Source organism: Dendrobates tinctorius, unplaced genomic scaffold (assembly GCF_039654945.1).
Source record: "Dendrobates tinctorius isolate UK_male_01 unplaced genomic scaffold, ASM3965494v1 ptg000097l, whole genome shotgun sequence".
NCBI classification, from domain to species: domain Eukaryota; kingdom Metazoa; phylum Chordata; class Amphibia; order Anura; family Dendrobatidae; genus Dendrobates; species Dendrobates tinctorius.
The window spans coordinates 29,337,280-29,353,840 of record NW_027361765.1 but is presented as its reverse complement, the minus strand read 5'-3'; the positions used below and the strand labels follow the sequence as shown (position 1 = coordinate 29,353,840).

At 46.1% G+C, this 16,561-nt stretch overlaps 1 protein-coding gene across 1 annotated transcript in view; it reads right to left on the bottom strand.

The window, feature by feature from the left end:
- Window positions 1-15,505, bottom strand: part of RFX7 (regulatory factor X7) — a 139,709-nt gene extending 124,204 nt beyond the window's left edge. Inside the window, exon 1 of the mRNA XM_073587008.1 lies at window positions 14,882-15,505. Within this exon, the coding sequence (XP_073443109.1) occupies window positions 14,882-15,036 (155 nt within the window). The 5' untranslated portion in view covers window positions 15,037-15,505. The remainder of the gene's footprint in view (window positions 1-14,881) is intronic.
- Window positions 15,506-16,561: the final 1,056 nt, after the last annotated feature.

Below are 16,561 nucleotides of genomic sequence, written 5' to 3'. Positions count from 1 at the left end.
CCCCGCCCCTCATTATGATGTCATAATGCCCCTATTTGCATACTGGGGAAAAAGTGTGTGCGCGTCAAGCCCCACCCCTCATTAAGATGTCACAATGATTGCCATGGCGACGCTGATGTCATCATAGGTTGCAAGCCCTGCCGCCGCTCATTATGATGTCATAACGGTTGACTATGGGATGGAGGATGTGTGATTGGTATATGGGCACTGGATTATGGGATGGAGGATATGTATGACTGGTACATGGGCACGGGACTATGGGATGGTGGATATGTATATGGGCACGGGACTATGGGATGGAGGATGTGTGATGGGTATATGGGCACTTGACTATGGGATGGAGGATATGTATGACGGGTATATGGGCACGGGACTATGGGATGGACGATATGTATGACGGGTATATGGGCACGGGACTATGGGATGGACGATATGTATGACGGGTATATGGGCATGGGACTATGGGATGGAGGATGTGTGATGGGTATATGGGCACTGGACTATGGGATGGAGGATATGTATGACAGGTATATAGGCACGGGACTATGGGATGGCGGATATGTATGATGGGTGTATGGGCACTCGACTATGGGATGGCGAATATGTATGATGGGTATTTGGGCATGCGAATATGGGATGGCGGATGTGTGATGGGTATATGGGCATGGGACTATGGGATGGCGAATACGTATGATGGGTATATGGGCACGGGCCTATGGGATGGAGGATGTGTGAAGGGTATATGGGCACGGGCCTATGGGATGGAGGATAAGTATAATTTGTTATAACTAACCACAGTTAGTTACTACGCCCGGGCAGCGCCGGGCTCTTCAGCTAGTCTAATATATAAAGCTCAAGTGTGTGTATGCATGTGTGTATGTCCGGGATTGGCATCCGCACCGTCGCAGCTACAGCCACAAAATTTGGCACAGTCACACGTCTGGACCCCGAGAGCATCCCAGGCTATGTTGTGAGGCGAAATTTTAACCCCGCGCGTTCCAATTCACCAAACAATTTTGCCTCTATCTACACAATGGGGAAAAAGTGTGTGTGTGTGTGTGTGTGTCAAGCCCCGCCCCTCATTATGATGTCATAATGGTTGCCATGGCGACGCTCATGTCATCATAGGTTGCAAGCCCCACCGCTCATTATGATGTCATAATGGTTGACTATGGGATGGAGGATGTGTGATGGGTATATGGGCACTGGACTATGGGATGGAGGATATGTATGACGGGTATATGGGCACGGGACTATGGGATGGCGGAAATGTATGATGGGTATATGGGCACGGGACTATGGGATGGAGGATATGTATGATGAGTATATGGGCATGGGACTATGGGATGGCGAATATGTATCATGGGTATATGGGCATGGGACTATGGGATAGAGGATGTGTGATGGGTATATGGGCACGGGACTATGGGATGGCGGATATGTATGATGGGTATATGGGCAGGGGCCTATGGGATCATGGATATGTATGATGAGAATATGCGCACGGGCCTATGGGATCGTGGATATGTATGATGGGTATATGGGCACGGGACTATGGGATGGAGGATAATTATAATTTGCTATAACTAACCACAGTTAGTTACTATGCCCAGGCAGCGCCGGGCTCTTAAGCTAGTACTATTATATAATATCATATAATACTTGAAATGCAGTCCTCGTCTTTTTTCTACAGTTATCATAGATTACGTAATTGGCACCATTTCTTTATATTTTATTTTCGTCTGGTACCAGGAATTTACCTATTTGGTCCAGGTGTTTATGAATAAGCAGGAGACTTCACCAATGTAGTTCTCAATTTGCTACCTGACCAGATGGCATGAGGTTTTGTTTTTTTTTTTACATATATATCAGTTCCTGTAGTGTTAGTGCCATGTGACAGCCATTGTTGCTGCTGTGCCGTGTCAGTGTAGGCCATTCTCCCTATTGGTGCAGTGTTGCAGTCCAGTGTTACACCAGTAGAGCAATAACTGAGGCTCGCCGTGACGTGGCAGTGGGTGTTAGACAATTTTAGCGAAATGTTAAACAAAAACATCATATTAAGTTTTCAAAGTATTGTTTAGCTGCAGGAAATCAATGTACGGTAGAATAATAGGATTTGCAGATAACTCATTCCACAGCCAGCAATAGTGCAACACAGATTATACAAGGAAAATTGTTTAAGATTGGTAATGACACTCAAATGCTAAATTATTTTAGCCCTAAACACATGCATTTAAGTTAAAAAAAACAACAACACTGTCCTTCATAGTGGACAGCCTTTTAGTGTAATATCTGGGCATAGTAAGAATAACAAAGTAAAACCTAACTTGTAAATGTATGTATTTGTTTAGTCAAGATTTAAGTAAAAAATAAATTTGTACCTTTGTACATAACCAGTAAAAGGTGCTACAGTTTAAGCATACGTAGGGCTGGAACATGGGCATGTGCATTAGTACTTTAGGTGCCTTTCATCTTAAAGGGAATGGGTCATCAGAAAATGATCTATTGATTAAATCAGGTTTTAGTGTTACAGGTGTTTTTTTGTAGTTAGTTATTTTTTCCATATTACAATCTTTATTAAAAGAAAAAATAGAAATCTTGCAATTTTCACACTGGCCACGGGGGGTTTTCTAGACTTATATTTCCTGTTCTCTCACGAAACTCACGTGTGCATCAGCAGCTATACATTGACTGACCCTATCTGTTGTACTGAAGCATTAAGTGAACATGGGCAAAAGTCACTGAGCAGGGTCACCTGTGACATCAACTATTGTGATTGGTAGAGCCTGTGTTATCAATTATGTATAGAGGTATTACCTGTCTTTGTAATCTTTTGCCTCTGACAAAAGTCTGCTGAAAGCTTTTCCTAAAAGGACAAATCACAGACTGTATATGCTCTCATCCAAGAGAACAGGGACAATTATGCTTGTCACACCGTGATTAGAGTTTGATAAGATTCTCTTGGTTGAGGAGATGGAGAGAAAATGTCTCTATTCTCTATTGTGTCAGTGTGTGGAAATCAGACTGCACTCAGATGTCATCCGAAAGCAGTCAGATGTTTCCCACAGACTCATTGACCACTGAATTGCATGGCTGAGTGAGATACAAGTATTTGAACAAACTTGGTCATGCAGCGACTTTTTTCCTCGGACAGAGTCTGTCCAAACAAACAATTGGACATGTGCACAGCCCCATAGAATAACATTGGTCCGAATCCTATCTCTCTTAGACTGAAAATACGGTATGTTCATGTGCACGAGCCCAATCTATAAGTGTAAAATACTGGTATCCAGTACAAGAAGCGCAAATTTAAAAAAAGCTGCAGTTTTCCCAATTCATTTAGAGAAAAAACAAAACAAAAAAAAAACATTGAAGTTCATGAGATCTCAAAACTTTGTTGGTACTATAAAAACAGCTTTTAATTTGCAGAAGAAAAAAAATTTAAAAAATCACAATATGTGAAAATCGCCATAGGGCTTAGTCATGTGCTGCAAGGAAAAACACAAAAAACGCAGATAAAAAAAAAAGGGCACTTATTTTCAGCAGTGTTTTTCCTGCTAGTACTCTGGTTTATGTTGCAGAAAATGGGAAGCAAATACTAAGCATATACACATGCCCTGTCTGCGGTTACAGATTTTGGCCATAATGCACCCACCAGCATCGTGCTACTCATACAGAGAATAATTTAAGTAAATGGGCTTACGTTTTAACAAGCAAGCTGCCGTGGCATGCAAGACGTAAACCCAGCATATATGAATAATTCTTCGGCCTGGTCTTTGGGTTGCAACAGCTAACAGGTTGCAAACTAAACCCATTCACTTGCATTACACAGCGATATAGCAATGGTATAGCACGATCTTTGGCTGTGTAACAAGCCGTACCTTATGTCGCCGTGTATCTCCAGCCATAGCGGCACGAAATGCACTAAAATCAATGCTCAGCCAACTACCTATGGCAATAGCCTACAGAACTGCCAAAATAATCAATGCTGAAATTCATTCAACCCTAAACTCCTTCCTGTGACAAATCCACACAACTTAAGGCTGTGTGCACACGCTGCGGATTTTGCTGCGGTTCCGCAGCGGTTTCTGGCCGCTGCGGACCCGTAGCAGTTTCTGCTGCGGTGTACAGTACCATGATTCCCTATGGGAATCAAAAAACGCAATGCAGACGGTGCAGAATTTTCCGCGCGGTTTTGCTGCGGTTTTCAATCCGCAGAAAGAATTGACATGTCAATTCTTTCTGCGGATTCCGCTGCAGTTTGCCATCTCCTCCATTGAGGAGATGAAAAACCGCAGGGCAAAACCGCAGAGCAAACCGCAGGTATTTTGACCTGCGGTTTCACCTGCGGATTTTACAAAATCCGCGCGGATGAATCCGCACCAAATCCGCAGCGTGTGCACACAGCCAAAGGGGAGCCCGCCCCTCCCCCGACATAACCATGCTCTTCATAAATGATCCCTAACCCATACCAGCCCCTGACCGGGGAATCACAATGAACACTGGGACGCTCATGGGTACATAACTGTTTTAGGACAACGTGTGCTCTTCACTTAATGCACCTTCTTATATGACCTTGACATTGCTGGAATCAGTCACACTCCGGGTAAAAGAAGCTACCAAAACAAAGTGTGGGACTGCCATTTGTCACACCAATTCAGTGACATCCAAGTGAATGTGCCCTTATTAGACTAAACACTGCAGACTGCACCCAACACCCTACAATCCACCAGAGCCGTGCGGTCCGGGCAGATTATGTTTATTAATTATTAGATGGGTGTGGATGTGTGATCTGGTGTTAAGAGCATTGCATGTAAATCTACAAGGTCACGGGATCAAGTCCTTCCATCACCACTAATCTTGTCAACATGGTTTAACCAGTTGGGTTCCAGAATGAACAGAGCCCCTTTATACTTTGATTTATGCATTTCCCGACTAGTCTTATATTTCTCACATACAACCCTGATCCCAGACGATCTGCAGCGACTGCCCTGTGCTGCACAGCTGGCACCACAAACAATGCACATGTCTGTTACTAGTACAATAGAAGGAGCTTGCAAGAAATATATGAACGCAGCAACAGCCCCAAGCCATTGTATGCAAAGACTAATACTTCAGAGAGGTTGTAAATCACATTTATTAAATCTGCTAGAAAACACGGGGAGCGTAAATTATGCATAAAAGGGTGTCTATATGTATTAAATCAAGGTCTGCACTCAGTAGCCATTTTGTCAGAAATATGACATGATACCAGCTGCAAGGGAATGTAAACAGCCTCATCCGATGGTTTCTACCCAGCCCAGTGCAGAGGAGGGAACAAATATATACATGTCCGTAATCTAGCAGGGGCTCCAGGAACCCCATTCATCATGAATGTAACCCAATAACACAGTAAGCACGGTACGGGTGCAGATCGTGCCAATAAGCCGTCTAAACAGGTGTGATTTTTATCCATCAGTATTAGACACTCCCATAATGCATCAGTCTAGTGACCTGATGATAGAAAAAATAGCAGCCAGCCATTCAGCAAATGAGACTACATCTGACCACCTTTGTTATTCTTGTACAAATATGTCATCCCTGAGGAGAAACAAGCATCTCCATTCAGTGATCTGCGGGGTAATGGGAAGATGGCATTGTCCCTGCACGGAGAGCTGCAGTACCCTATATGCATGGAGAGTACGAGCAGCAGTCATCATCCTGCCTTGTAGCTGCAAAATAAATATCTCACCTACCCCTCCTCCTCCACACAGAAAACACATCTACAGCCGCCACTACCAACTTCTATTTATACTCTGAACCAGGCTGCACAAGAACAATGAGTGTGCCTGGGTGACAACCCTACAGTACATGTGACATTACATGAACAAGATGATACTGGAGAACAGGTCATCTAGCCAGGCACATGTATGAGCGGGTACAGGTCATCTAGCCAGACACATGTATGAGCGGGTACAGGTCATTTAGCCAGACACATGCATGAGCGGGTACAGGTCATTTAGCCAGGCACATGTATGAGCGGGTACAGGTCATCTAGCCAGACACATGTATGAGCGGGTACAGGTCATTTAGCCAGACACATGCATGAGCGGGTACAGGTCATTTAGCCAGGCACATGTATGAGCGGGTACAGGTCATCTAGCCAGACACATGTATGAGCGGGTACAGGTCATTTAGCCAGACACATGCATGAGCGGGTACAGGTCATCTAGCCAGACACATGCATGAGCGGGTACAGGTCATCTAGCCAGGCACATGTATGAGCGGGTACAGGTCATCTAGCCAGACACATGCATGAGCAAGTACAGGTCATCTAACCATACACATTTCTGAGCGGGTACAGGTCATCTAGCCAGACACATGCATGAGCGAGTACAGGTCATCTAACCATACACATTTCTGAGCGGGTACAGGTCATCTAGCCAGGCACATGTATGAGCGGGTACAGGTCATCTAGCCAGGCACATGTATGAGCGGGTACAGGTCATCTTGCCAGGCACATGTATGAGCGGGTACAGGTCATCTTGCCAGGCACATGTATGAGCGGGTACAGGTCATCTAGCCAGGCACATGTATGAGCGAGTACAGGTCATCTAGCCAGACACATGTATGAGCGAGTACAGGTCATCTAGCCAGGCACATGTATGAGCGAGTATAGGTCATCTAGCCAGGCACATGTATGAGCGGGTACAGGTCATCTAGCCAGGCACATGTATGAGCGAGTATAGGTCATCTAGCCAGGCACATGTATGAGCGAGTACAGGTCATCTAGCCAGGCACATGTATGAGCAGGTACAGGACATCTAGCCAGGCACATGTATGAGCAGGTACAGGACATCTAGCCAGACACATGCATGAGCAAGTACAGGTCATCTAACCATACACATTTCTGAGCGGGTACAGGTCATCTAGCCAGGCACATGTATGAGCAGGTACAGGACATCTAGCCAGACACATGCATGAGCAAGTACAGGTCATCTAACCATACACATTTCTGAGCGGGTACAGGTCATCTAGCCAGGCACATGTTTGAGCGGGTACAGGTCATCTAGCCAGACACATGCATGAGCGAGTACAGGTCATCTAACCATACACATTTCTGAGCGGGTACAGGTCATCTAGCCAGGCACATGTATGAGCGGGTACAGGTCATCTAGCCAGGCACATGTATGTGCGGGTACAGGTAATCTAGCCAGGCACATGTATGTGCGGGTACAGGTCATCTAGCCAGGCACATGTATGAGCGGGTATAGGTCATCTAGCCAGACACATGTATGAGCGAGTACAGGTCATCTAGCCAGGCACATGTATGAGCGAGTATAGGTCATCTAGCCAGGCACATGTATGAGCGGGTACAGGTCATCTAGCCAGGCACATGTATGAGCGGGTACAGGTCATCTAGCCAGACACATGTATGAGCGGGTAGAGGTCATCTAGCCAGACACATGTATGAGCGAGTACAGGTCATCTAGCCAGACACATGTATGAGCGAGTACAGGTCATCTAGCCAGACACATGTATGAGCGGGTAGAGGTCATCTAGCCAGACACATGTATGAGTGGGTACAGGTCATCTAGCCAGGCACATGTATGAGCAGGTACAGGACATCTAGCCACATGCATGAGCAAGTACAGGTCATCTAACCATACACATGCATGAGCAAGTACAGGTCATCTAACCATACACATGCATGAGCGAGTACAGGTCATCTAACCATACACATGCATGAGCGGGTACAGGTCATCTAACCATACACATGTATGAGCGGGTACAGGTCATCTAACCAGACACATACATGAGCGGGTACAGGTCATCTAGCCATACACATACATGAGCGGGTACAGGTCATCTAGCCAGACACATGTATGAGCGGGTAGAGGTCATCTAGCCAGGCATATGTATGAGCGGGTACAGGTCATCTAGCCAGAAACATGTATGAACGGGTACAGGTCATCTAGCCAGACACATGTATGAACGGGTACAGGTCATCTAGCCAGACACATGTATGAACGGGTACAGGTCATCTAGCCAGACACATGTATGAACGGGTACAGGTCATCTAGCCAGACACATGTATGAGCGGGTACAGGTCATCTAGCCAGACACATGTATGAGCGGGTACAGGTCATCTAGCCAGACACATGTATGAGCGGGTACAGGTCATCTAGCCAGGCACAGGTATGAGCGGGTACAGGTCATCTAGCCAGGCACAGGTATGAGCAAGTACAGGTCATCAAGCCAGACACATGTATGAACGGGTACAGGTCATCTAGCCAGACACATGTATGAGCGGGTACAGGTCATCTAGCCAGACACATGTATGAGCGGGTACAGGTCATCTAACCATACACATGTATAAGCAAGTACAGGTCATCTAGCCAGACACATGTATGAACGGGTACAGGTCATCTAGCCAGACACATGTATGAGCGGGTACAGGTCATCTAGCCAGACACATGTATGAGCGGGTACAGGTCATCTAGCCAGACACATGTATGAGCGGGTACAGGTCATCTAGCCAGACACATGTATGAGCGGGTACAGGTCATCTAACCATACACATGTATGAGCGGGTACAGGTCATCTAGCCAGACACATGTATGAGCGGGTACAGGTCATCTAGCCAGGCACAGGTATGAGCGGGTACAGGTCATCTAACCATACACATGTATGAGCAAGTACAGGTCATCTAGCCAGACACATGTATGAGCGAGTACAGGTCATCTAACCATACACATGTATGAGCGAGTACGGGTCATCTAGCCAGGCACATGTATGAGCGGGTAGATGTCATTTAGCCCGGCACATGTATGAGTGGGTACAGGTCATCTAGCCAGGCTCATTTATGAGCGGGTACAGGTCATCTAGCCAGGCTCATTTATGAGCGTGTACAGGTCATCTAGCCAGACACATGTATGAGCGAACACAGGTCATCTAATCATACACATGTATGAGTGGCTACAGGTCATCTAGCCAGGCACATGTATGAGTGGCTACAGGTCATCTAGCCAGGCACATTTATGAGCGGGTAGAGGTCATCTAGCCAGGCACATTTATGAGCGGGTACAGGTCATCTAGCCAGACACATGTATGAGTGGGTACAGGTCATCTAACCATACACATGTATGAGTGGCTACAGGTCATCTAACCATACACATGTATGAGTGGCTACAGGTCATCTAACCATACACATGTATAAGAGTGTACTGGTCATCTAAGCAAACATATATGAGCGGGTACAGGCCATCTAAACATACAAATGAATGAGTAAGTACAAGTCATCTAAACATAGACATGTATAAGCAGGTACAGGTCATGTAAACATAGACATGTTTGAGAGTGTTCAGAAAAAATATACACACAGAGACATGGGATTTTATAGGTGATGTAAAAATGTACATTTATGATAATGTGTAGGAAATACATATACACACACACAAGATATAACACTCGTGTAGGTTGCGTGTCATTTATATGTATAAAAAGGCACGTCATGTGCACATAGAGTTGATCTCACAGGACATATACATGTATGAGGTATCAGAAGACCAGGTCACATCCTGTGCACATGTAACAGTTACATGAAAGGGAAGATATATGTAAAGGTCGCATGAAAAATGGGTGAGTTTAGAGGTCATGTCTCATACACGTATGTGCAGTGTTCGTGTACTTAAATGTTGTGGAGTAAACTTACATATGTGTGGGGACAATAAAAATATCTATGTGCATATATTTCTAAAGACTTATGTAGTGACAAGTACATGTGTGTGATTATGTTATTTAAATTTGTATCCAAGTAACATGTATATTGACATGTATACTATAGAGGTACACATGGCATGTAGTGTATATATGTAGTAACGTGCTGATGTTGTGTATATATACAGTACAATTCCAAAATATTGCAAAGTAAAACGCTTTAAAAAATAAAAGTGTTAATAGTTTATTTTTAGCAATTAAAATGCAAAGTGATTCTTCTTCTAGGTACATTTCTGCATAGTTTTTGAAGAACTGCCCAGGGAGATTGTTCCAAACACCTTGGAAAACCAACCACAGGTCTTCTGTGCATGTAGGCTTGCACAAATCCTTCTATATCTTCACATAATTCCAGACAGATTCAATTTTGTTGATATCTGATTTTTACACTGAAGATGGTACATAATGACGTTATATGGTCGTTGTTCTGCAGCAGAATACATTTGGAGCCAATCGGATGCTTCCCTTATGGTATTGCATGATGGATAAGTATCTTCCTGTATTTCTCAGTATTGAGGACATCATTGATCTTAACCAAACCCCCAAGCCCATATGTTGAAATGCTGCCCAAAACTTGCAAGGAACTTCGATACTTGACTGCCGCCTAAAATATTTCACATTTTAACAGCACCTACTGCCATTATTCTGCACCCATGCTCCTATGTTTCATGCATAGTTGGATGAATACTGTAAATGGATGTCGAGGCATCCCACTGTAAGTGGAGGCAGTTTGCTTGCAACGGGATGGAGAGTGTTGTAGTAATAACGGTCTGAAGTTGACAGTTAAGCACGGTGGAGGTTCCTTGCAAGTTATGGAGTTGGGGATTTGGTCAGGAGTAACGTGCCCTCAATGCTGAAAAATACAGGCAGATACTTATCCATCGTGGAATACCATCAGGGAGGCGTCCTACTGGCTCCAAATTTAATCTTCAGCAGGACAATAACCCCAAACATACAGCCATTGTCATTAACAACTATCTTCAGTGTAAAGAAGAAAATGGAGCCCTGGAAGTGATGATTTGGCCCCCACAGAGACCTGACCACAACATCGAGTTTGTGTGGTGGGATGATATGACGAGACAGAAGGATTTGCCAAAGCATATATCCACCAACAGACATACACAGAGGATCTGTGATTCACTCTCCAAGATGTTTGGAATATCCTCCTTGCTAAGCTCTTTCAAAAACTGTGTACAAGTGTAACTAGAAGAATTGATGCTGTTTTGAAGTCATAGGGCGGTCACATCAAATATTGATTGGATTTAAGTTCCCCTTTTGCTCATTCACTTTGCATCTGGTTTAGTAAAAAAATTCTATTTTTTAAATTCTTTCTTTACAGCATTTTGTCCACAGATGCTGTTGTAGATGACATGTAATGTATATATATATATATCTCCATATATGTGTGTGTGTGTGTGACATTTGTAGTACACATGAGTTGATGACCTGGCGCTGAGGACATCACACGTGGAGACTGCATGTATACATGAGAAGATGACATCACACAGAGGTTGAATGCATACATTTGTAGTTGGAGCAGATGACATCACACATGGAGGCTGCATCTATACATGAGAAGATGACATCATACATGGAGGCTGCATGTATACATGAGAAGATGACATCGCACATGGAGGCTGCATGTATACATGAGAAGATGACATCGCACATGGAGGCTGCATGTATACATGAGAAGATGACATCGCACATGGAGGCTGCATGTATACATGAGAAGATGACATCACACATGGAGGCTGCATGTATACATGAGAAGATGACATCACACATGGAGGCTGCATGTGTAGTTGGAGCAGAAGGCATCACACATGGAGGCTGCATGTATGCATGTGTAGTTGGAGCAGATGACATCACACATGGAGGCTGCATGCATACATGAGATGACATCACACATGAAGGCTGCATGCACACATGTGAAGATGACATCACACATGGAGGCTGCATGCACACATGTGAAGATGACATCACACATGGAGGCTGCATGCATACATGAGAAGATGACATCACACATGGAGGCTGCATGCACACATGTGAAGATGACATCACACATGGAGGCTGCATGCACACATGTGTAGTTGGAGCAGATGACATCACACATGGAGGCTGCATGTATACATGTGAAGATGACCACACATGGAGGCTGCATGCATACATGAGTAGATGACATCACACAGTGGCTGCATGTATGCATGTGTAGTTGGAGCAGATGACATCACACATGGAGGCTGCATGTATACATGAGAAGATGACATCACACATGGAGGCTGCATGTATGCATGTGTAGTTGGAGCAGATGACATCACACATGGAGGCTGCATCTATACATGAGAAGATGACATCACACATGGAGGCTGCATGTATGCATGAGAAGATGACATCACACATGGAGGCTGCATGTATGCCTGAGAAGATGACATCACACATGGAGGCTGCATGTATGCCTGAGAAGATGACATCACACATGGAGGCTGCATGTATGCCTGAGAAGATGACATCACACATGGAGGCTGCATGTATGCCTGAGAAGATGACATCACACATGGAGGCTGCATGTATGCATGAGAAGATGACATCACACATGGAGGCTGCATGTATGCATGAGAAGATGACGTCACACATGGAGGCTGCATGTATGCATGAGAAGATGACATCACACATGGAGGCTGCATGTATGCATGAGAAGATGACATCACACATGGAGGCTGCATGTATACATGAGAAGATGACATCACACATGGAGGCTGCATGTATACATGAGAAGATGACATCACACATGGAGGCTGCATGTATGCCTGAGAAGATGACATCACACATGGAGGCTGCATGTATACATGAGAAGATGATATCATACATGGAGGCTGCATGTATACATGAGAAGATGACATCACACATGGAGGCTGCATGTATGCCTGAGAAGATGACATCACACATGGAGGCTGCATGCATACATGAGAAGATGACATCACACATGGAGGCTGCATGTATACATGAGAAGATGACATCACACATGGAGGCTGCATGTATACATGAGAAGATGACATCACACATGGAGGCTGCATGTATGCCTGAGAAGATGACATCACACATGGAGGCTGCATGTATGCCTGAGAAGATGACATCACACATGGAGGCTGCATGTATACATGAGAAGATGACATCACACATGGAGGCTGCATGTATGCCTGAGAAGATAACATCACACATGGAGGCTGCATGTATACATGAGAAGATGACATCACACATGGAGGCTGCATGTATGCCTGAGAAGATAACATCACACATGGAGGCTGCATGTATACATGAGAAGATGACATCACACATGGAGGCTGCATGCATGCCTGAGAAGATGACATCACACATGGAGGCTGCATGCATACATGAGAAGATGACATCACACATGGAGGCTGCATGTATACATGAGAAGATGACATCACACATGGAGGCTGCATGTATACATGAGAAGATGACATCACACATGGAGGCTGCATGTATGCCTGAGAAGATGACATCACACATGGAGGCTGCATGTATGCCTGAGAAGATGACATCACACATGGAGGCTGCATGTATACATGAGAAGATGACATCACACATGGAGGCTGCATGTATGCCTGAGAAGATGACATCACACATGGAGGCTGCATGTATGCCTGAGAAGATGACATCACACATGGAGGCTGCATGTATACATGAGAAGATGACATCACACATGGAGGCTGCATGTATGCCTGAGAAGATGACATCACACATGGAGGCTGCATGTATGCCTGAGAAGATGACATCACACATGGAGGCTGCATGTATGCCTGAGAAGATGACATCACACATGGAGGCTGCATGTATGCCTGAGAAGATGACATCACACATGGAGGCTGCATGTATGCCTGAGAAGATGACATCACACATGGAGGCTGCATGTATACATGAGAAGATGACATCACACATGGAGGCTGCATGTATGCCTGAGAAGATGACATCACACATGGAGGCTGCATGTATACATGAGAAGATGACATCACACATGGAGGCTGCATGTATACATGAGATGACATCACACATGGAGGCTGCATGTATGCCTGAGAAGATGACATCACACATGGAGGCTGCATGTATGCCTGAGATGACATCACACATGGAGGCTGCATGTATGCCTGAGAAGATGACATCACACATGGAGGCTGCATGTATGCCTGAGATGACATCACACATGGAGGCTGCATGTATACATGAGAAGATGACATCACACATGGAGGCTGCATGTATGCCTGAGAAGATGACATCACACATGGAGGCTGCATGTATACATGAGAAGATGACATCACACATGGAGGCTGCATGTATGCCTGAGAAGATGACATCACACATGGAGGCTGCATGTATGCATGAGAAGATGACATCACACATGGAGGCTGCATGTATGCCTGAGAAGATGACATCACACATGGAGGCTGCATGTATGCCTGAGATGACATCACACATGGAGGCTGCATGTATGCCTGAGAAGATGACATCACACATGGAGGCTGCATGTATACATGAGAAGATGACATCACACATGGAGGCTGCATGTATGCCTGAGAAGATGACATCACACATGGAGGCTGCATGTATACATGAGAAGATGACATCACACATGGAGGCTGCATGTATGCCTGAGAAGATGACATCACACATGGAGGCTGCATGTATGCCTGAGAAGATGACATCACACATGGAGGCTGCATGTATGCCTGAGATGACATCACACATGGAGGCTGCATGTATGCCTGAGAAGATGACATCACACATGGAGGCTGCATGTATGCCTGAGATGACATCACACATGGAGGCTGCATGTATACATGAGAAGATGACATCACACATGGAGGCTGCATGTATGCCTGAGAAGATGACATCACACATGGAGGCTGCATGTATACATGAGAAGATGACATCACACATGGAGGCTGCATGTATGCCTGAGAAGATGACATCACACATGGAGGCTGCATGTATGCCTGAGAAGATGACATCACACATGGAGGCTGCATGTATGCCTGAGAAGATGACATCACACATGGAGGCTGCATGCATACAATGGCAGCTGAATGAATGACATGGAGCTCACCAGATGGAGTCCTTGATCTTCTGTTGCAGTGCACTGGCCTCTGTCCCCTGCAGTCCTGTCACCAAGGCTGGCAGTGCCCCTGGTGAGGAGGAGGGCAGCTGGGGCTGCTCGGGCCGCTGCTTCTTCGCCGCTTGTTGTTGTTGCTCCTCTGCCATGATGACGGCTGATGCTGGGCTCGGTGTGTGAGGAGTGGGGAGGGGTGGACGCGGGAGGACGGAAGGAGCTCTGCACACTAGGCCTTTACCCCGACCTCGAGTATCTCGCCTCCCTTCGCTGGGGGGACATGACGGGGCAGCTCGGCCGGGGGAAGGGTGCACAGAGGGCAGCTAGTGCAGGAGAGTGGCGCGGAGCAGGGTGAGGGGCATGGTGGTGCTGGAGGACGGAGTGGGGAGAGGGCTAGGTGCTGGTAGCAGGATGGGAGCTGGCGAGGAGGGCAGCTGGTGACGGGGGCATTAGGGTGCAGAAGTGCCCCTCACAGCTGCGGCTCCGGCTAAACCCAACACCTGGTCCCACTGCAGCCGCCAGCAGCCCGCACGGCGCTCACTGGAGAGGAGCGGAGGCTGCGCCCGGACTGCGCAGGCGCACTGCTCCTGACAACAACTACTACACATCATGCCGCACTGACAAGAAGCCCCGCGCCTCACCTCCATTACTGCCGGCAGTGAGCCGGCCACACGGCGCCCGCAGCCCGCGCTGCTGTGCTCGCACGTCTATGTGCACATTATACAGCGCTGACAATGCCCAGCTTCCACGTCAGGGGATGTTCACACCGTGTTTCTTTTTACAGGGAAGTGAAATTGACGAGAGTCATGTGGAAGCCGCCTCAGAAAACGCTGGCATTTTGGGTCATATTTTTTTCCTGAAGCGGCTACAATTTTTTTTTCGAGCGTTTCCTGAAGTAATTTGGCGATTTCTTACACGTTTATTGGGTCGATTTTCAGGTATTTTTCAAGTCTAGAGCAGTTGTCCAGGTTTGACACGAAAGTCTGCAGTTGCTGGATGTGACCTGTGAGACCTCACATCGTGCACAGTGCGCACTGTCAGGATTCTCCTGTGCCGGGAGCGAGCGGTCATGTGATCCACTAAGCCAAAACTGGATCCCTTACAAATGAAACAAAAACAGCTACTTAGCAAATCCAGTTTTATAGAAGCGGATCCAGCAGAGATCAGTTACTTAAAAACGGACTAAAAAGTTGTGTTTGCACAACTTTTTTGACAGCGGATTGCTGCAGGATCTCTTTTAACGGATGATTGTTGTACATGTTAACACAGGGCCGGTGTCACAACCAGCCGTGCCCGGGCAAGTCCCGGGACCCTGAGTAAGCAGGGGGCCCACTCGCCGTTGGGGAGTCCGTGAGTCGGGGGGAACCCAGTGCTCGCGAGTGGGCCTCCCACTTGCTGAGGGCCCTGGCACTTGCAATACGTACCTGCCAGCTCCGGTGTCTTTGGCGTTTCCTGACTCTGTGACGTCTCAGGGCAGAGGATGCGATTACATCACTGTAGTGTGCCCTCTGTTCTGAGCAGTCTCAGTGCAGAGAGCCAGAAGATGGGAACACCTTATTTGGGATTCGTTATTTTATGTGGGGTCCATTATTCCGTATGCAGCCTTATATGGGATCCATTATTTTATGTGGGGTCCATTATTCTGTGTAAACAATATATGGTGCTCTTTATACTGTA